A 20,671-nucleotide genomic window follows, 5' to 3' on the forward strand; every position below is an offset into this window, starting at 1 on the left:
TCGTGTCGTATCGGAAACCCAACGCTTTTTACGGAGTTATTCGAGTTTCGATTACCTAAAGAACGACGATAATAACAATAAATATCATCGTGATGGCAAAAATCTTACGAAACGACGGAGGCTGGACCTCCGTCGCACGTGTTTATAGGACAACGATTAATGTTTATAGCACCAGCGTATAAAAATGGAAGAAAGCGAAAATGTGTCATCTCGCGAGCGTGGCGCGGATGCCATCGCCGCCGGATCGGTTGCTTTTGGAGGAGGACGAGATTCGACGGCGACGAGTTATCATTTGCCAACGTGCGCTGCATTAACATTTTTATTGTTGTTAATAATTTCGGAAGTCGACCTGAATACGTAAAAGTGGACCTATAAAACGTACGTGGACAATTTATTGCGTATGGCGTATATAGGTATATACGAAAATGGCATCGAAGGACTAGAGAACGGTCAGAGAGTCGTCAGTCGGTCGGTCGATCGCAAAAACGTTTAAAACTTAATTGTGTACATCCAGGTTAGAATATTTTTGAAAATCTTAAAGTTTTCGAAGGAAATCGATTTGCGCACCGGAAGCTGTGTCGGACACGTTTTAAAGGTGGCCACAATTCGTCGTATTAGTAATATAAATATTATAATACAATATTACATACATAATCAACAGTTAAGACGGGTTATAATATTTGTATTTAGAACGAGGACGTCAGCGGTACGAATTTCTTACTTAAAAAAAACAAAACCAATAGGTGCAATAATAACAATATTATATCAAACGTCCAAATGACATGTTAATTCGTTTCATACTGCAGACTTAATATTTAATATAGGTACCTGTTTATAATATTTTATTACTTATAGAGCTTAAATTATTATTTGTACTTAACCGCAAACTACGATGTATTATTTAAAAATAAAACATGTCCAATGCATAAATAATACTCTTTCTTAGTACTAGCATTCGAATTCTATTTAAAAGATAATATTCTTGAGAACTCCTAGTATGGTACTAAGGTAATAGTATTAATATGTTTTGACCGTATTTCAATTTAATAGCGAATTTAAAAGCGGACACTATATATTATACTCATGTATAACACGTATATACAAACGTAGGCGAGGTTTGTCGGTACAACGGTATTGTAAGCATATCGCAATATTCAACTATACTTGGATTTAAAAAGCTATCGGATAACCGCCGAACGGAAATAATTACATGTCACACAGCGCTCGTTGTCGTTGATACAATTTTCGAATTCTTTGTTCGATTAGGCAAGGTAATAACACAATCTTACCGTAAAATGGCAACAGTGGATCGGACATTTATCGGAGAAGTTAGTGGTATTGACTATAAAGGTATATTATTATAGAGCGCATGTGTAACTATACCAGGTTAGTGGTCGAAACAGTATTTACGGATGCCTTATTTTCTCATCGGTCAAAAATTAGCCGATCGACTTTCAGGAAATAAATAAATAATAATATTACCATCGAAACGAAAAATGAAAACTCGGAAATGGATTGTCGTTTAGATTGTATATTATGTACCTACTATATAATAATATTATTATAAGCGCCGTCCGACTGTCCAAGTCATGTCAATCGCCTAAAAAACCTTTACTGACGATCGCCTATATAGTGATAAAACGTGTTATAAAGACGATTGGCATTGTAGGTATCGCATAAGTTATAACACTATTATACGGATATCATGCGCATTTTGTACGTTGACCGTTGTACACATGTCGCGTGTGGACGAATTATTATTATTTTTACGCGATTGTTCATTATACCTATAGATTTAGTCGGCGTATTTTTTTTCCTGCTAGTTTACTAATCGCATACGATTAAGACGGAGACGATGACGCGGCCTGTCTTGGACAGCCTCTGCCGGTCGTCGTGCACTATTTATCAAGGTCGGCGGTGGTAATAATAATAATTACACGGCTACGGTGCTTTAGTTACATTTGCGGTGTGTGTGTGTGTGTGTGTGTGTGTGTATGTGCGTAATATAATGGGCACGACGATGGCATTAAACGTTCTGCGCACAACATATTATCATTTTTTTTTCCGATGCCTCTCATCGGATCAGTCCGCCCGACATGATCGCGATTTTGTTTTTGACAAGAAAACCATATCAAACTGACCTTTGAAAAAAAAAATAATAAAAATTACAATAATAAACGATGTATATTATTATTTTATTTTATTCACGAGCTGTCCGTAAACGTCGTGACTTCCTCGACAGTCGTCCGTGCAACTTAAGCAGTATGCCACCTATGCCAGCCAGTCCTACCTATGTATTATAATATGTTTATAATATGCGCTTTCGTTGCGGCATTTTTAATCGATCGGCAGCTGAGTACCGACTTTACCGACTGTTGTACGTCACTATCTCACCGTTGGCAATTATTATTACCACCGCGCGTATCAATGGGTATATATAATTACTTAAGCGACTTTTGCCTCCTCGTTTTTAATTTTTCAATAATTCCACCAGTTTTTTTTTCTTCAAACAATACGCCTATAATATGGAGTCCACTGCAGTATTGTATTCGCAGTATAATGTAAGAACTATTTATTGCTCAAGTGCGGTATGCGCTCGACCGAATTGGGACGAGGCTAAGGTGATATTATTATACCATTTATACCTAGACTGTAAAAAGAAAACCATAGTATTTATATTAGAATATAATGTATAATAAACACCACGATGTATTTAAAATCTAAATTTTTTTTTATTTCTATTTTTCTTCATTTTTAACAAGTTCTTAATTTCAATAATTTATACAATTTATTTTTACATATACATAGATAACGAAAAATAAAATAAAATTACAATTACGTCCTACTAAAAATAATAAAGTTATATAATATATTAAATGAAATACAGTATGTACAATGCTATTACTGGCCGAATCCCTATAACTTAAAGAATGAAAATAAAAATAATAACAATTTATTAATATTAAAAATATAATAATATTAAATCTTACAAAATATTATGTAGCTATATAAACAATATTTGTGTATAGACGACGAGCTAACTAAAATAATACACGAGACCCGTTCATTTATTATTCAGTTTTTAATATTATAATCGAAATAGTAAAATAATATTATAAAATCGGATTTATCTAGCGCGTGCAGTATGCACAACACGACGTATCTAATAATAATAATAATAATAATAATAATAATGAAAATAATATTAATAATAATAATGATAATAATAATAAAAATAATAATAATAATAATAATGATGATAATAATAATAAAATAATGTATGCAGTTTGTCTTATTCCGTCTTGAAAAAATAAATTACTGCTTTGTTGACCACACGTATATTATAATATGTAACATAAAAATACGGGTAATAAATTACGGGTGTGGGCCTAGGGTGTATTATATGTGTATTATAATATGCACAATATGCGTTGTCGCGAAGACAGCCGCCCACCGGCATTGTTACCGAGTGTGACAAACTCCTATTGTCTTTGACACTGTGATGTGCCCACTGCAGTACCTATTTTTTTCTTCTCCGTTTTGTTTTCGTCTTCTAAACCCGAAATGGACAACGGGGTTACCGCAATGTAAACACGCACACCGCACCACGTCATATAGTAACCGTATAACCGGTATAGTAATAATAATAATATATGTATTTCGAATGTACCGCGGTACGCGTGCTCTTCTCCCCCCCCCTTTCCACAACCACTCGATGAGAGATATTAATACGCGTCTAAGTGCGCAAGACACACCACATCTCATTCGGGTCGCGTCGTTCAATATTATCATGGAGGTACTACACCTCTGTACGAAATTGGGAACGATCGTTTTTTTCTTTATACAATGACTAGGACGATGCCGAAAAAAATATGAAAAATTCAGCAAAAAAAAATTTCTTCCGACTTTTGGACACGACGGCGGCGGCGTGAGTACACTCGGCTGGTACGGTACAACGTGGTAGTGGTACAGGTGGTAGTAATAATAGTAGTAGTAGTAGTAATAGTGGTATAGGTAGTAGTATAGCAAGGTTTCTCCTCCGAAGCGATATCGCGGGCTGTCGTCTGCTGCAGGTGGTGGTGGTCAGTCGAACTAGACTTCGGCCGTCCGTTTGGTGAGGTCCAGCGGCGAAGGTGGCAGCGCGGTGGCCGTGGCCGCGGTCTCCGGGTCGTCGGTGGCCGAGTGCCGGCCACCGGCGGACTGGGGCGCGTGTGGCACCGGCGACCTGTTGTACTTAGCGGCCGTGGTCTTCAGCGACAGGTCGATGGGGTATTCCTGTTCGACGGCCACGCCACCCGGCGCCGGGCTGGACAGCAGCAGATCGCCACCGGCGGCCGTGCGCCCCGCGGCCACTGCTGCGTGCCAGCCGGCCGCGGCCATGGACAGCGTGAGGCCGCCGCCGACGAACGGCGTCAGTCCGGGTCGGGTGACGGACAACGGATAGTAGGGTGAGTGGAAACCTGAGACGGGCGACGAGCCGACGGTGGCCGACAACGGGCTGACGGACAGCCGGATGCGTTTGGCGTCCGCCGAACCGGTTGACGAGGCGGACGGCGAGGAGGACAGCGGCCGGAACGCAGGCGGCGTGCCACCGGTGGTGCATGACGGGCTGCGGTGGTGGTGCCGGAGCACAGGACTGGCGGTCTTGCGGCGGCCACTGCCACGGTTGTCCTCGTCGTCGGGCATGGACGAGCCGCCCGAGTCGTCGGAAGCGGACGGCCGGCGCCGGCGACGGCGACCACCCTTTGGCGAATGGTCGTCACCGCCGTTGTTGTTGTCGTTGCGCTCGCCGTTGTCGTCGTCCTCGTCGTCTTCATCGTCGTCACCGTCACGGCGACGGCGGCCACCGCAATCGTCGTCATCGTCGTCTTCATCGTCGTAACGGTGACGGTGCCGTCGGTCAATGCTGTTGTTGTTGTTGTTGTTGTTGTTATGATGATGGCGGTTTCGGTGATGGTGGTGGTGCCCGCTGATGATCGCGTCAGCTGCTGCCTGGCGCCGACAGGACGCGTCGTCCTGGACGGCTGCGGTCATCAGGGCCGCGGCGGCCCCGTAACCGTTGAGTCGGGCCTGCAGGAACTTGTCGGTGGTCAGGAAGTGGTGGCCGGGGTGCACCAGACCGGCCGGGTACAGCGGCGAACCGAACGGCGACGGCTGCGACTGATGGTGCGGCGGCTGCTGTTGCTGGTGGTGCGGTGACGACCGACTGCTGCCGTTGTGGTGTTGGTGGTGATGGTGCGGCGGGTGGTGGCCGACGGCCGCGGCTGCGGCCGCAGCGTTTTGGTCCTGCAGCAGACAGTGGATCTTGAACCAGTTGGATCGGCGGCCGTACCGCGAACCGCTCTTAGACATGCCCACCAACAGGCATTTGCGCAGCCTGCACGCCTTGCACGACGTCCTGTTCTTCTTGTTGATCACGCACTCGCCGTTGTTTTTGCATTCCGATATCGAACTCAGGTTGTTGTAGGTTCGTCCGAAAAACGACTGTGAAAAAAAAACAAGGTTTTTCCGTTTAGATAATAATTATAGACAATACAATAATTAAAAGATGTAGGTCAGCATCAATAGAATAATATGTCGTTAATGGTTATTGTAGTTTGTAATCAATGGAATATAATAATATTGTTTGTTATAAACTTTTATTTTTCTATTTTTTCGGCTATTTGTATTTCAATTGCATTTTAATATAGATAGACACTTCACAAGTTTTGTATTCAAAATTTAAGTACAGTGAGTTAACACTTAATAATCTCTATAGTAGTGTACAGGAGATTTAAATTTTTGATTGATATAAATATAGTTTCAAGAAAGATATTTTTATAGTTTAAGATAATTTAGTCGACATTTGTAAGTCGTCTTTCGTACTTTTTAGTGAATTTCAATCCACGCCTTTAATCGTATTATCGTCTAGTCTATAGAAGAATACCGAGTATAAACTATTGGAAAGCAATTATTTAGTGAAAACATCAAATGATTAGGCGTGGAGGTATTTATTATAACAGGTCGTATTTTCGGACTGGGATGATCTTTTCGTAATTTCGTTAGTAAAGATATTATGTTACAACGAAAAAAAGTGAACGCGCGATATATTATTGTAATATGAATGGGTACCAGCTATGTGTTTATATGCGTTTTGACCGGAAAATAATAATATATGTAATATACGCGGCGAGGGCGTGTCCGCCTTGGCTCCGAGCTACATGAGTCCGCTCCACACACAGCAGATACTCTGCTGACATTATTCCCACGAATAAGTATATACCTATATAGTATATGTATATATATATATATGTAATATTGTAATATTATTTCGACCGACGGCGGCGAATGTTATTAAAAACGATAGATCACACGGTCGATATATATTGTGTGTGTGTGTGTGCGTGTGTGTGTCTTCGTGCGCCAAAACGATAATATAGGCACGGAGACTTAACCCGGCCGCGATAGGCATCTAAAGACTAATGAGTCACATCTATATACGTTTATAATATTGTATATTTATAAATGTGCGCGAGTGTGCGCGCGTATACTAAATACGAATCGGTATATTAATCATAAACCTTCGTATCGCGGCGATCGAATGAATGAATGTTATTATATAGCCCATACAACTATATAATGTGTGTGTGTGTGTGTTTGGATCGAAATGCACTTACGGTTTACGTGTACACATTTTATATTGAATGGCCGACGAAAACGGCACAATTATAACTATACGCACATACACATAATATAGGCACGTAATTTACGTCATATTATTAATATTATATTATACTACACTTATGTTATAAATACACACGCATTATTCGGCTATTAAATGTACCCCGAGGGTTTCGTACGTGAAAATATACCGTTGTGCGGCTAAAACGTACTGTGTTGGTTATTATAATATTATATACAAACGAAAAACAATTTGTTGTAATTTGTATAATACGAGTGGCCGCCGCCGACACTATTTATGAACGGGTACGAGTAATCGTTCTCTTCTACGGTGTAGGCATGACGTGTTTGGGAAAACACAATGCACGCGCAACTGAGAGGGTAAATTGCATTTTCCCCCTCCCCCTTCCACCCACTATACCTTTATTTCTAGTACAATGATTATTGGACGACGTTTAATGTAAAAATATTCTTTTTCATTCTTCGACGTTATATCGCAGTTACACATTTTTTTTTTTTATATATATAATATATATCACTCATCAAATTCGATAAGTGAATCGTTGCAATCAGCTGTAATCACGACGTAGATAATCAAGGTTTATTTATAAATACACCGGATGACGCTATGTAGTCTCGAGTCTTCTCTACATCGTGCCCTTTGTCTAATAGTTGAAATATATACTATATTCGTAATACGACCAAGTGTGTATCTACTGTATTTGTTTAGTGTTTTAAGCTTTTCCCGCAAGTACATAATATTGTGTTTCTAGGATTGCTATTGGCTTTTTTTATAATTTCTTAATAAGATATTTCATACCCCACCTCCTGAAAATGTTCACCAGGTACGACAGTACGACATTGGTAAATATTATATCTCAATCGAAAGCTTCTGTGTACATTATATACGAAAATTACAGGGTTTATATTTTATGTTTCTAGGAGAACGGAGTCGTTAAATAACTATGTTCAACTGAAGTCATCAAACACGTTCCGGGAAGTAAATTTGTGTCACCATATTTATATAAATATGAAGAGCAATAGGTATTTGTTGTGAAATCGATATTTATGTAATAAATATTTTTATTATCTCGGGTGAGACGCACGCGTATGTGGTTTGTCCATATAATACACGACGTATATTATAATGGTTTTGAAAATAAATATCACTTTTATTTCGTGTCTGTGCGGTCGACGGGAAGAGTGAGCGTATGGTAGCAATGGCGGTGAAAAACGAGAGTGGACGAAGACTATAAAATTCTTGTGGGTCCGCACATGGCCGTACGGGGCTGACGCAACGGTACAAAATAGAATTAAATATGTAATATTACATTCATTGTGTTTGAACAATTTTAAATATTTCCGACCGGTGCGTAATTATACTACTCTTTTGACCATAATAGTTCTGCCGTTTTATTTATTCAGCATACTAGAATACGAAAAAATAAAATAAACGTTATTCGCGCGAGCAAGAGAGACCGATCCGACGGGGGGCACCGCCGGCATTAAATTATTATAATACATATTATACTGCTGCGGATGATGCTGCAGTCGGTTCCGGGAATATCTCGGAGACGGAGATAGAGAGCCGGACGAGAGTCAACTCGGTCCTTACAACTCCATTTGCACATAAAAGCAATTTGTAAATAATGGTGAATTAGTTAGGTCGCTGGGATGGCTGCGGAGAGAAAGAGAGACGCGGGAGAAATACAACAATATACCATAATATTATTATTATTATTATTATAGCCTGTTACTATAACACAATATAATATATAGGTAGGTTATAAAATGCGCGCGCGAGGTTTCATTTTATTTATATATTTTTTTTTCCATCCGCATTATTATTATTATTTTCAATCGGTTTGACATTTGTCTCACGTGTGCGTGTATAATATATAATACGTATATACCATACACACTAGATGTAGGCGAAGATGCAGCATTCCGCGTCGACCTGACCGCACCACAACTGGACCATCGCAGATGAAAACCAACCGGTATACATATACGACACATACACTGCATATACGCGCGTATAAAGACGCTCTCAGTTGACATTTTATTATTATTAAATTGTTGTTTTTTTTTTTTTTAATAACTCTTTCCCTACTCTTCTTTTCGGTCTAACTTATAATACATATCATCTCGATAATAATAATAATAATGGAAAAAAAAAATAGAAAGTCACATGGCCCGGCTCATGATATTACGGTGATAATAATATTATATTATTACACTGGTCAAATAAATCGTGTCACGAAATTAACTCGATCTTATAAAGCGTACCTACATATAGGTATATATTATTATAATACATGTTCGTCCACGTGAGCGGGTATAAGAATATGCGTTATCTAACGATCGGCCACTGCATCTTCTATAATATATTGGGCTCAAGAGATACGAACGTGGGAGGGAGAGAGAGAGAGAGAGACATATTTTTTTATCCGGCGAGTGTAGTTGCGTAACAAACGTCATTTTATCCCAAATAATAATAATAATCTTTGTATATCATATTGTGCAATTATATTAGAATAATGATATTTACGTATACATGTTTGTGTTTCGGGCCAGTGATCGGTATTCGGTAAGCGGTTTTTTTTTTTTTGGTCGATTGAATCCGTGTAAATCCGTAGGAAAAGTACATAACATATTATTTTTCTCTTCGATGTCGCGAATGCCAGTTATTGACAACTCGCGCACACGACATTCCACTGTAACGCATAGGTATACTCGTCTAACAATAATATACGTGTTGGCACGTTGATAACGATTTTAGATCACAATAATGGACGGTGATTGTTTTTAAGCGCGTCGAAATAATTTATTATAACACTAAGCATGCGGCCGGTTTGTGTCTCGAATACTCTCGATGAAATAATAATAATATAATAATGGACATCACGGACGACGACGATAAACAATAATTATGTTCCAAGTTGGTGAAGAAAAAAAATGTTTTTTAATTCATCATTATTTACCTATATACGCTACTGGATGCTACTACTTTTCGTCGTGTGTATATAAACGCATATTATTTATCAATAGTAATTATGATAATGATAATGTGACAACAATACTGGTGGGGTGGAGTGACAGTGGAGATTACACTTTCTTCTTTTTATATTATATTATACGGTCTTATATTATTAGATCGATTCGAGGAAGCGCAATCTACGGAGAAGAATTATTTATTTTATTTTTGAAAGCCAATGCCAGCCGTCGTGGCAGTCGCGGCGGAGAAAAATTTACTTCGTCGTCACGACAATAAAACTTGTTCGCATTTGCAGGTACGTTCGACATTGTTGAACTATTTAGGTACTACCCGCGTATTATGTACAATTTTCATATTAACACTACCTATATCTGCGGCCCTTCATTTATTATTTTCAATACTGCTACAATTTTATTAGGTCTTATAAATTATTATATTTCTGATTCGTGCATCATTACGTGCGCGGTACTCACTTTGCAGCCTTCGCAAGTAAAAGCTCCGAAGTGGAAACCGGCGGCTGGTTCCCCGCAAACTTTGCACTGTTGGTTCATCTGTAAAAAAAAAAATTCTTTTAAAACGATTGATAAATCATATCCAAACAAGGAGGTGGCTTATCCTCGAATGATGCGCGTGAACATCGTCGTATTAGGTATATCGCCGAACAATATATATTATATATGCTAAATAGATCTGGTCAAGGAAACCTACTAAAAATATTGGGTTGGCATTAACATATTATTGTTATTAATACTACTGTATAATATTATATACCGGCTACATACAATATATATGACCATAACTCTTATTACTATAATATTATACACTCCGTCTTTTCTGTCTCAATGAATATTATTTTACACACGGACGCGTCATTATAGAGGACAAATGGTTTTCGATATTTCATAGGTATATTATCTCCGGTATACACGGTACGTCTATAACAACGGCCAATACTTTTTTGTCACGCTAACTAATTGAGATTAATATTCACGTGGCTGTGCAGGATGCACGTGGTATCGGCCGTGTATGACTTCCGCGTACATTATACTTAGGTACCTACTTTATACCAAATCGATTTTCGCCGTTTCTTACACGCGTATTATGCATACGCACGCATGCGTTTGCGTGCGTGTGAAGGAGGCGAGTAATAATTAACAGCGTTATTAATTATTATAATACGTGTGCAATTGCTCCGAGTCACGAAATAATTAGGTATTATTATTTTCGAACTGCTACCGGAGCTCCCATAACCTAACCTTCGGCTTAAACGTCAGTTATATAATACCCGTTGTTCTTGTAAAAATCCGTATAGTCATCGTCGACGGAATTGACGCGTCTTATCGCTAGATCTACTATATAGCTGCCACGAAATATTAAAGGTACATATAGGTATCTGGTATAGCGTGCCCCAAAAGAGCTGCACTTTCGCCCATGACGACGAGACCAGAGCGCAGTTATTAAGATTCATTCGACGGTTTTTGGGTATAGTCGTATTAAATATTCGTGGTATACCTATAGCATTCTATTTAATATCATTTTCGATTGATATCGCGATATGATTTTGCGAGGGTTTCGTCGGAAAAGAGGTAAGCCATCGCGATGTCGCCGTTAACGAAGTTTTTTACCGTTTATGTATGCAACAGCAGCAGTGTCGCCGGCTGGGGACGGCGGTTAATTAAATTTTATATGGCTGCGCGAATAAGCGACGGTGAAATATCTGAACGGCGGCATCTAGTGGGCGTAGGCGATATCGTGGGTCGTCGTATTCTATTGAGATTATTTTTCTCGAAAGACACACCAGCCCACCCAAGACAGCAGTGTTCTCGAGACGCTACCGGAACGGAAGACTCGCTCCGGACAGATATATAAATTGTGTTAAATTAACGGTCGTCATCATCATCGATCGCTATCCAATGCGTGTTTATGTAACATATGGAAAAGAAATCGGAGCGGGCGCAGAGGGCAATAATAATATCAAGTCAGTTATCCGGCTCCCCGTCCCCCTATATATATATGTGTGTGTGTATATAACAGTATATAACATAATGTATATATAATAATATATATTATATGTGTACCTCACAATAGTAATATATTAACGTTGTGATATTATTTCGGTGGCTCTCGGGTTCTATATTGTATAATACGCGCGTATAAGATCGTTTACCGCGCGGACAGTGAATTTTTATGTATATTATATTATATTATTATATATTACACACGTTTAAAAAGATGACACCGGCCGCGACCGGTTTCGTCCGTCGCACGAATTGGCCGGCTTCCTAATTCAGAAGCGGGCTTACGATATTATATACATATAACACACACACACACATATATATATATAACATATATAAAAGTATATTATATGCGTACATAATACTCCACACACACACACACACACCCTTGCCCGAATGCCGTATTCGACACGACAATCTCTTGCGCGTCTCTGCTATGGCACAACGACGGCAGCGGTGGTCTCGGGGACGCGTATATTTATACAATATTTAATTTTTTTTTTTTATTATTATTAATCGCCTGTATATTATACATAATATTTTTATTATTATTATATCGTCGTCCGACGTTCGTATATTATATTATTATTCAAATAGTAGATCAATTATTTATTTGCCGCGTGTGCGTTTTTCATTCTGAACAACGGACTGTACGCTTTTTTTACGTAACGCAGTCGGCACCACCGTGTGCGCGGGCCACACGCGAGGCGTACCTACTCAATAGAAGTATATAATGTATTAGATTATATTATATTATACGCGTATATATATGTGGTCACGGGCAGATCGGATCTGAGATAAAACCATCGTCACCGAACATAACTTCGTAACCTTTCGCAACGTTCGACCAACACAAAATTAATACGGCGTGTTCTATTTTTTTAATGCATCATGATATGACAAATCTGAAACGATTATCATATGATATTATTCTTAGGGGACGAAGATCCGCCCATTGTTTTAGAATCTGTTCACAAGACTATATGATACTACAGGAACTCAATTTTTTTCTTATAATATTATCCAACGCCAAAGTCCTAGGTATTTTTTTTCTGTAAAACCACTGCACCGTTCGATTCGAAATAAACCGCTTCTCCCCATTTATTTTCAGGTATCAAAAATATTATAATGATTTTGATAATGTCAAATGAAAATGCAATATCCATCCCTCTCACAAAATATTATTCAACGACGACGACGATTATTGATTATTTTTTTCTGCTAAAGCGATTTTCATATTATTATTATTTTAACCTATATTCCACGCCACTGATGCAGTCGTAATAAAATATATTAATAAATAATAATACACGGCGGTACCCACTCTACAGTATAAATTGATGATGGCCACGATATATTATGATTTTTGGCCAACGATCAGATTCCGACGATTGCACAACGCGGTAAAAACGAGAGCAAGCTTGCACAGACGGAGGCTCTTCCCTGCTGCAAACAGTGGTTTTTGGCATTATCGAAACACACGCGCGCGTGATTTGGCAACATACCAAACGGTTTTCTCGAACGGCAGCTGCCGAAACTTAATCAAAGTCATCCGCCTAATCCCCCGGAACAATATTAACTCGCTCTTTCTCTCTTGGTCTCCTGTGTTTTTTTTTTTTTTGTCGATGCACCGCGTCTTTTTGTCATTGACAAATTAACCGTAAATATATACACGCCAGTTGACCCTATCCCGCGAGATCCTCGAAACTCCTTTGCCGCCGCCGTCCCCTATATACATATTATTATTATGAGCACCCGATCATCATTAATATTGTAGACGTGTTTTGCAAAACCACTTCAGTCGTCATCGTCGTCGTTTATATTCTTCATTCTTCTTCTTCTTTATTATTATTATTTTTTTCGAGTGTGAAAGGGATGCGTGTCGCCCGTCCATTGTTCTCCGACGCGTATATATAAAGTAACACGGACCATATTATTATTATTGTTATGGGTATACAAAAAAAAAAAAAAAATTACGGTACTCGAATGTGCAAAAGAGCCACGGTATATAGGTACCTATATCGCAGTGCGTGCAGTATACATAAACAATCTGTCACTGGTGGCGAGAAGAAAATACGAAGGGATATATAAAGTGTCGTCGGCGGCCAGTCTCGGCTTTTATTATTATTAATAATATTATTATCCTATAAGCGCCCGTGACCGGTGAGAACGTTATATTATTATCCTTGCGAACGGTATATAATAATACATAATACTATGCCATTCTGCAGCAGTGTCGTTGTTATCGCCTCGACAAAACCGTTATTTGCGTACACACATAAGATCTACGTGTTTGTTTTTTTCTATTTTTGTGTGTCCATTAAACACTCGAGCGTTGTCCACATAATATGCACCACCATACTTATGTGTATATACTATTATAGAGTCCTACCGAGAAAGAACCATAGCTCACATAGAAAAAACGACCGCCATCGTTGTTCCACACAGCTTTTGACGATGACGGTCGGTGAAAAATATCCACAGAAGGCCGGCAAGAGGCGAACGCGAATAATATATATAAGTAATATATTATCCATTACTCTTCGTCATCGTGTTGTAAATTATATTTCCCAGAGAAAATAAAACTAGTACGTACCACGAACAAATTGAACAAATTGATGATTGTTCATTTTTTTTACCAAGTAAAATAGTAATTTGAGAATTTTTTTAATATATATATATTGTTATTTTTTTTATCAATTTTGTCGACCAATGTGTTTTTTTATTAGCAAACACCGCTTAAACGCGTACTATTCTGCAGTACCGAGAATCTCACGCTCTTTAAAATCTAATTATGCTTGAATTGGCTATTACTCATTATATTTTATATCGGGCATTAAATAATAACAATATGTGAATGCACACTAAACGCTGCAGTCGCCATGATTGAATAATATCATCCGTTAATATAATTTGTCACGTACTCACGTGCGTTTTGTGAGAGTGTCATTCTATCTGTGGTGCATGCGACAGTCCAATAGTAACATATAACATATATATATAACATAATATAGGTAAACATTATTATGTGCATATATATATTATTATACACTACTGTTGCATCAGACGTGCAGATGGATCAATCACGTGATTTAATATTTTGTATAAACAAACGAAATCCGAGATGACTAAGCGTTTAGCAGCGACTGAATCGATTATATTGTGCGTTTTTAAGTTTCCGAGTAAAAAAAATAACGGTATATACGCGTGTGTAGTATAATAATATATAATATGCAGTAATGTCGTATTGTGACAGCGTCGTCTGTGCGCATTGGGTTCTGTCACTGCAGCAGCAGCAGCAGTCGACGATCGTCAAAATCGATTCTGCTCGTGACGATGATCGATGAATGCACGACGAACTGCTGTGCAACGCCGTTTAAACGTTTTGGTGAAAAAAAATCCCTTTTCGGATTATAATGCCTACCTGGCGGCTACACCTATAGACGACGTCGCGTTTATACGCGCGATAAACGGTTTTAAAACCATGAAAAGGATATAATAATATATACACATAATATATATAACGAGGCCGATTATATTCAGAAGTGTATTATTCTTTTGCATCATTAGGCGCTGCGCGGAGAGCACAATAGCCGCGGAGCATTTAGATTTCCGTCAAAACGGCGGCGGTAGCTCCGGTACACACGCTGCATTTATATTATATAAGAATAAGGACGCGTGTAAAAAAATATAATAATATCTATCGTACCTATATATGATATCGTACCGCGAAATGCCGCTCGGTGATTAATGATTTGATGTGTTTCGGTCTCCTTTTCGGGGGTCGCTCCGGGACCGCGTCTACCGTGTCGCATTTAAATTAGACACCTTGAGATATAAATGGATATAACGTTTCAAAACATATTTAGGGTAAGTGCGCGCAGGATGTGTGCTATGCGCATAATATAATACAATGTACCTATTTAATACGTATACACAATAATGCTGTACAGTACGCGTACATAGATAATATTATATATTATACATTTGCCTATAAACGTTGCCTACATAACATGCGTATATACGTATATATATTATATAGGTGCATCGGGTACCACCGCAACTCGCAAGCACTTATTATACTTTGTATATTATTATATTATATGTCCCTGCTATGCGTGTAGAAAATGCTGCTGCCAACGAAGACGACCGTCGACAGCACAGCAGATAAGCATCGGAACGCGCACATTATGTATTTAACACGACGAAAGGATCGTGTTTTTTTTTTAACCATATCCCAACAAAAAAATCATACGCAGTCGTTGTCGACGTCGGGTAAAATATGAATAAGGAAAAAAATGAAAATAAATTTTAAGATTAAAATAAAAACATAAATATACCTATATGATATGCGGCAATATGTACATAGTGCTATACTCTCGCATATAATATTATAATACTGACTAAAATTGTTGCATGTTTTAGATTAGATAGATAATATAATTAAATTAATAGCTGGCGCGTATATACACGTGCTAACAACGACGTTTTCGCTAATTCACGTCTCTTGTTTTTGCGGCTACAAATCACTGCAAAACAAAAAAAATTTAACAAAAAAATGTCCGATATTTTTTTTTGTCTTTTATACATCGCGTGATTTAGAATCCACATGTACACGGCAATATATAACATGAATGTACTATAATATGTCTATACGTATGATGGGCGTCGGTTTACGGCGCGCGCTCCGGTCATAACGAGCCTGCAGTGTTTCATTTTTTTTTTTTTTACGTAAAAGCTTCATTGTATGATATGTTAGTAACATATAAATATATATATAATCCATATATATATATATAATATATATAAAATATAAATGACACAATATGCACCGAAAGCAAACTAGAGGACGTTCACGGGAAACAATGCCGTTCTGATGGTCTACATAAAACAAGCCTGTTAATGAAACTTGCCTATTGTGCCAACAGCCATATCAATGGAGCATTGTGACGTTACACTGATCGTATACGGACCGTGCCGTTTATGCAAATCAGTGGTTTATTTTTTTCTAAACGGCTCGAAAATAACAAAATACGGCTTGTTTGTCAGATATGCCAAGTATAAGTACTGTACGCGCACACACACATATACACGCACGTCATATTATATACACAATATATTACCTATATATTATACAAGCATATTGTGCGCTGAGAAGGAGCATATTATGCATATTATATTATACTCTCATTGATTTGTTTTTTTCCTTGTCCGTGAGTCCGTGACTATGTAATTTTCGTTTATTATTATATTGGGAAATTAAAAAAAAAAATCTACATATGCATGCACCTACAGGTACGATGATGTACTTGGTAAAACTGGTTATTTCGCTCAGCTGATGTCCGGGAAAACCGAATATTATTGCGATCGTTGTATATAGAATATAGATATATGAATAAAGTTATGCAATTTTTTTTTGTTTCTTTCGTGGTTTTATTTATATTTTCACACACATTAGGTATTCGCTCATCGCGGATCATCATCAATGTGGGTCACCTTGAAACATACTGCTATGACTACTACTATATAATAGTACCACCACCATCACTGCTGCTTCTGCTATATATTATATACACTGACGGCACGGCAAAAGTGGGTGTGATAGTGTCGGGGTCTAATGGTCGGATATCGTGATGTCCATTAGCGAGTAATTGTGAAATATCCGGTATTCATTAGACTTGACTATTATTATTAGAGTGTGTGTACGCTACACATAATTTTTTTTCTACTCGTATATTTTTTTTTTAGTCAGCTGCTGCTCCTCTTTCGGCGGCAGTGCGAGATCTCTCTTCCGCGTCCGCGTGTGTCATCAAATGGACCGCTCCGGTTGAAGATTAAAGAAGGAAATATAAAATAAAAACAACTAGATTCCCAAACGTAAATTGTATTAATACAAGACTATCGTGTGAATAATATACTACGCATGTCTATAAATATAATAATAGTCATCACTGTAAGTCGATATTAATGAATATATGCATAGGAATCTCAACAACTGTAACATGTTTAACAAACATGATTTTAACTAGAATTTTAACGAACTCGTCGTGCAACTCGTGTGAAATGAAAATTGCATCGCAAAATAAATTGTTTCGATCGTTATTTTTCTCGACTCATTTGATTAGAGAATTGCAATACCTATAACAACAGTTCGCGTATAATAATTTATTATTCAAATGAGTGAGTTAATTTATAATTGCTCGTGGCTCGCAAATGAGATATTTTAGATATTTTTAGATTAAAAATAAGTCTCTAATATAATAGTGAATAATATTCGACAGCTATATTTGCAAATCAAATTATGATAATAAAGGCGGTTTTGTGTAGCAACTTGTATCAAATAATTATAGTTGTGATTTAGTATTCGCAGTCAACAAATTAGCATTATATACACTGAACCATGGGAAATATATACTATGTCGAATGTTATATGCACACATCAACACATGCATACACAACTGACAAGGTTTTAATTTGGACTACAATATTATAAAAAAAACAGGTACGTATACTCGCTGCAGTTATTAATTATTAACATTGTATACGTAATAATATTATGATGTTCATGTGCCTTTATTTTTATTTATTATATAGTGAATTTGTATATAAATGACCTTAAAATTATACGTTAAATACATTGTGTAAGCAGGTATATGTATATAATATAGGTATACACATTCATATAAATCTTTTAATTTATGAATTTTTTTCAGAAAACTACTCGTTCCTTTTGTAGTGGGTACATACATAAATATAGGTATATAATACATATATGTATATTATATATAGATTATAGGTGTGTATAGATAATAGGTAAGGAGGTATTTTCCATTGACAATTAATTAATATTTTTACACATAGGAATTATTTTTTGATTTTTCTATTGAATATTGGACAATTATAATCATTTGTTCCAATTAGAGTAATTAATATCTGCGAGACATAACGGAGAAAGTTCATGAGAAACCTCACACGAAGCGTCGGACGCCAATTTTGGAATTTAGGGGACGGGACACATAATACTCTATAATTTAATAAATAATTAATTAATAATCGATGTGTTCGTTATGTACAGGTAATACGTAAACATACGTGTATAATATATATAAATATAATACTATGTATGTACTATATATTATTATATGTATAGGATTTGTGTTTTAATTTTAAACCGATTAATCGATGATCGAGCGTGGGCGTGTACGAATATATATATTCTATATACCCACCGCCTCGGCCGTCTCTTGGGTCGTGCTCGGTAAAAACGCAACGCGGGTTTATAACTAAATTAATTAAAAAAAAAAAAAACCGATATTAATATAATATAATCGTTATTATTGCCGCTATCGAGCCTATGAATCGATATATTGTTATTAGTCTATTACTTTCCGTTCATAGAAAAAAAAACACTTTACGCCCATTCCGTGTTCGCACGGACTTTTCGTGACCCATTCGCCCACACCAGATCACCCGACGATTATTCACGTACATTTCCGATGAGTCCGTATTCCAATCGTTGCAAAATAAGCCAGTTACAATAACAACAAAATGTAGGTACATCAATAATTATGTCTATTTTAATTTTTTTTTTTCAATATAGATGAGATATTTAACTATTCGCACGATTGCAGCTATAATAGTATATACGCATACACCCATATAGGAAACTTTAACGCCAATACATAATAAAAACCCATTTACAATCTATAAATATCTATTTCGTATTTTAAAAAATGAAAAAAAATTATGTCTGACTTATGAAATGAAAAAATGTTTTTTAAAGATAATAATTAATATTTATCATATTATATTATTTTATGTTATTTTGTATGGTCGAAGAGCAGGGAAAAAATGTATATGTAAAGTAATTAGTTTTATTGAAAACAGCGAAACCTACAAATGGGATTAACATACTTGTTCAGGCGTTGAAGTCTCCTATAGTTTTTCAATTACCATAAATAATAAAATAATAATAATTGCAAAGATAAATCATTTTATTGCGATTGGAAAACGTTGGTACCTACCTAACTACCTACATGTACATTTATTATTATTATTATTATAAATTGCTATATTATTATAATATAAACATGAGTTTATTTTAACCTTATTGTAATTAAACGGGGAAAAAAGCTGTTACTGCGGAAAATTGTTGAACGTAAATCGTAAATGATAATAATACCTATATATCGATAGAATATTGTTGTTTTGCTTACGTTTAATTTTAAATCGACAAGTAGGCGAGCAGCATATCCAATGGAGATTCCGCCGAAATGTACTTTTCCGTCGCTCGTGGCTAACTTCGATGTCACCGTCTGGTCTTCATGGCGCAAACGCACATAAAAGTAGTGTTTATAGAATAAAAACAATCGTAACTTTTCGCCGAAAAATCACCAAAAAAAAAAAAAAACCAAAAAATTCAACGACGAAATAATAAATACGAAAAATAGTAAAAATCGCGACCGAATTATCGTTGGCGTATGATATATTAAGATAATATATCGTTTTCGCGGCGGTCACGACGCTGTCTCAGCGGCGCAATAACTAGTAACTACGACGACGACGCGGACGACGAGTGACGATTGACGACCACGGCGGGCCACGGCGATTAGCGGTGCGACGGGAAAACACGAACTGGTCCGGAGCGCCTGCCGGCTTGTACTGGCCCGGGCCGCGGTCTCGTTCCGGGGGGCCGCGACGCGGCCGCACCGGTTCCGCGGGTGGGGGTACCGGGCCGGCGCCGCGGCCGCGGTGGGAGCCGCGGGGGGCGTGCCCGAAACGCACCAATGCCGAGTCGGCCCCACCGCCCGGGCCGTCGCGCGAAACTCGCCCCTTTTTACACCGCCACCGCCCGTCCCGCAGCGACACATCCGCTCGGCGGTTCACACCTGCTGCACTGCGCGCGCGCGTCACGCTGATGCGATCGTCGTCCGAGATTTTCGATTTTTTAATATCTCATAGGGTCTTTGATAATTGCCGCCCGCGTTCTGTTTTT

At 37.8% G+C, this 20,671-nt stretch overlaps 1 protein-coding gene across 1 annotated transcript; it reads right to left on the minus strand.

The window, feature by feature from the left end:
* Positions 1-2,672: 2,672 nt before the first annotated feature.
* LOC100575402 (protein doublesex) lies at positions 2,673-20,344 on the minus strand. The gene is made up of 3 exons (XM_003244284.4): positions 19,893-20,344; positions 10,132-10,209; positions 2,673-5,484 (listed from the first exon to the last, which is right to left on the minus strand). Exons 2-3 carry the CDS (start codon positions 10,207-10,209, stop codon positions 4,093-4,095), a joined length of 1,470 nt encoding a protein of 489 aa, XP_003244332.1. The 5' UTR covers positions 19,893-20,344; the 3' UTR covers positions 2,673-4,092.
* Between the last annotated feature and the right edge of the window lie 327 nt (positions 20,345-20,671).

Source organism: Acyrthosiphon pisum, chromosome A2 (genome assembly GCF_005508785.2).
Source record: "Acyrthosiphon pisum isolate AL4f chromosome A2, pea_aphid_22Mar2018_4r6ur, whole genome shotgun sequence".
Lineage (NCBI taxonomy): Eukaryota > Metazoa > Arthropoda > Insecta > Hemiptera > Aphididae > Acyrthosiphon > Acyrthosiphon pisum.

Excerpts from the sequence above, each read along its gene's own strand:
- LOC100575402 (XM_003244284.4), bottom strand. The coding sequence starts at position 10,209 with ATGAACCAACAGTGCAAAGTTTGCGGGGAACCAGCCGCCGGTTTCCAC. Across the intron at positions 5,485-10,131 it reads TTACTTGCGAAGGCTGCAAA|TCGTTTTTCGGACGAACCTA; the intron begins GTGAGTACCGCG and ends TTTTTTTCACAG.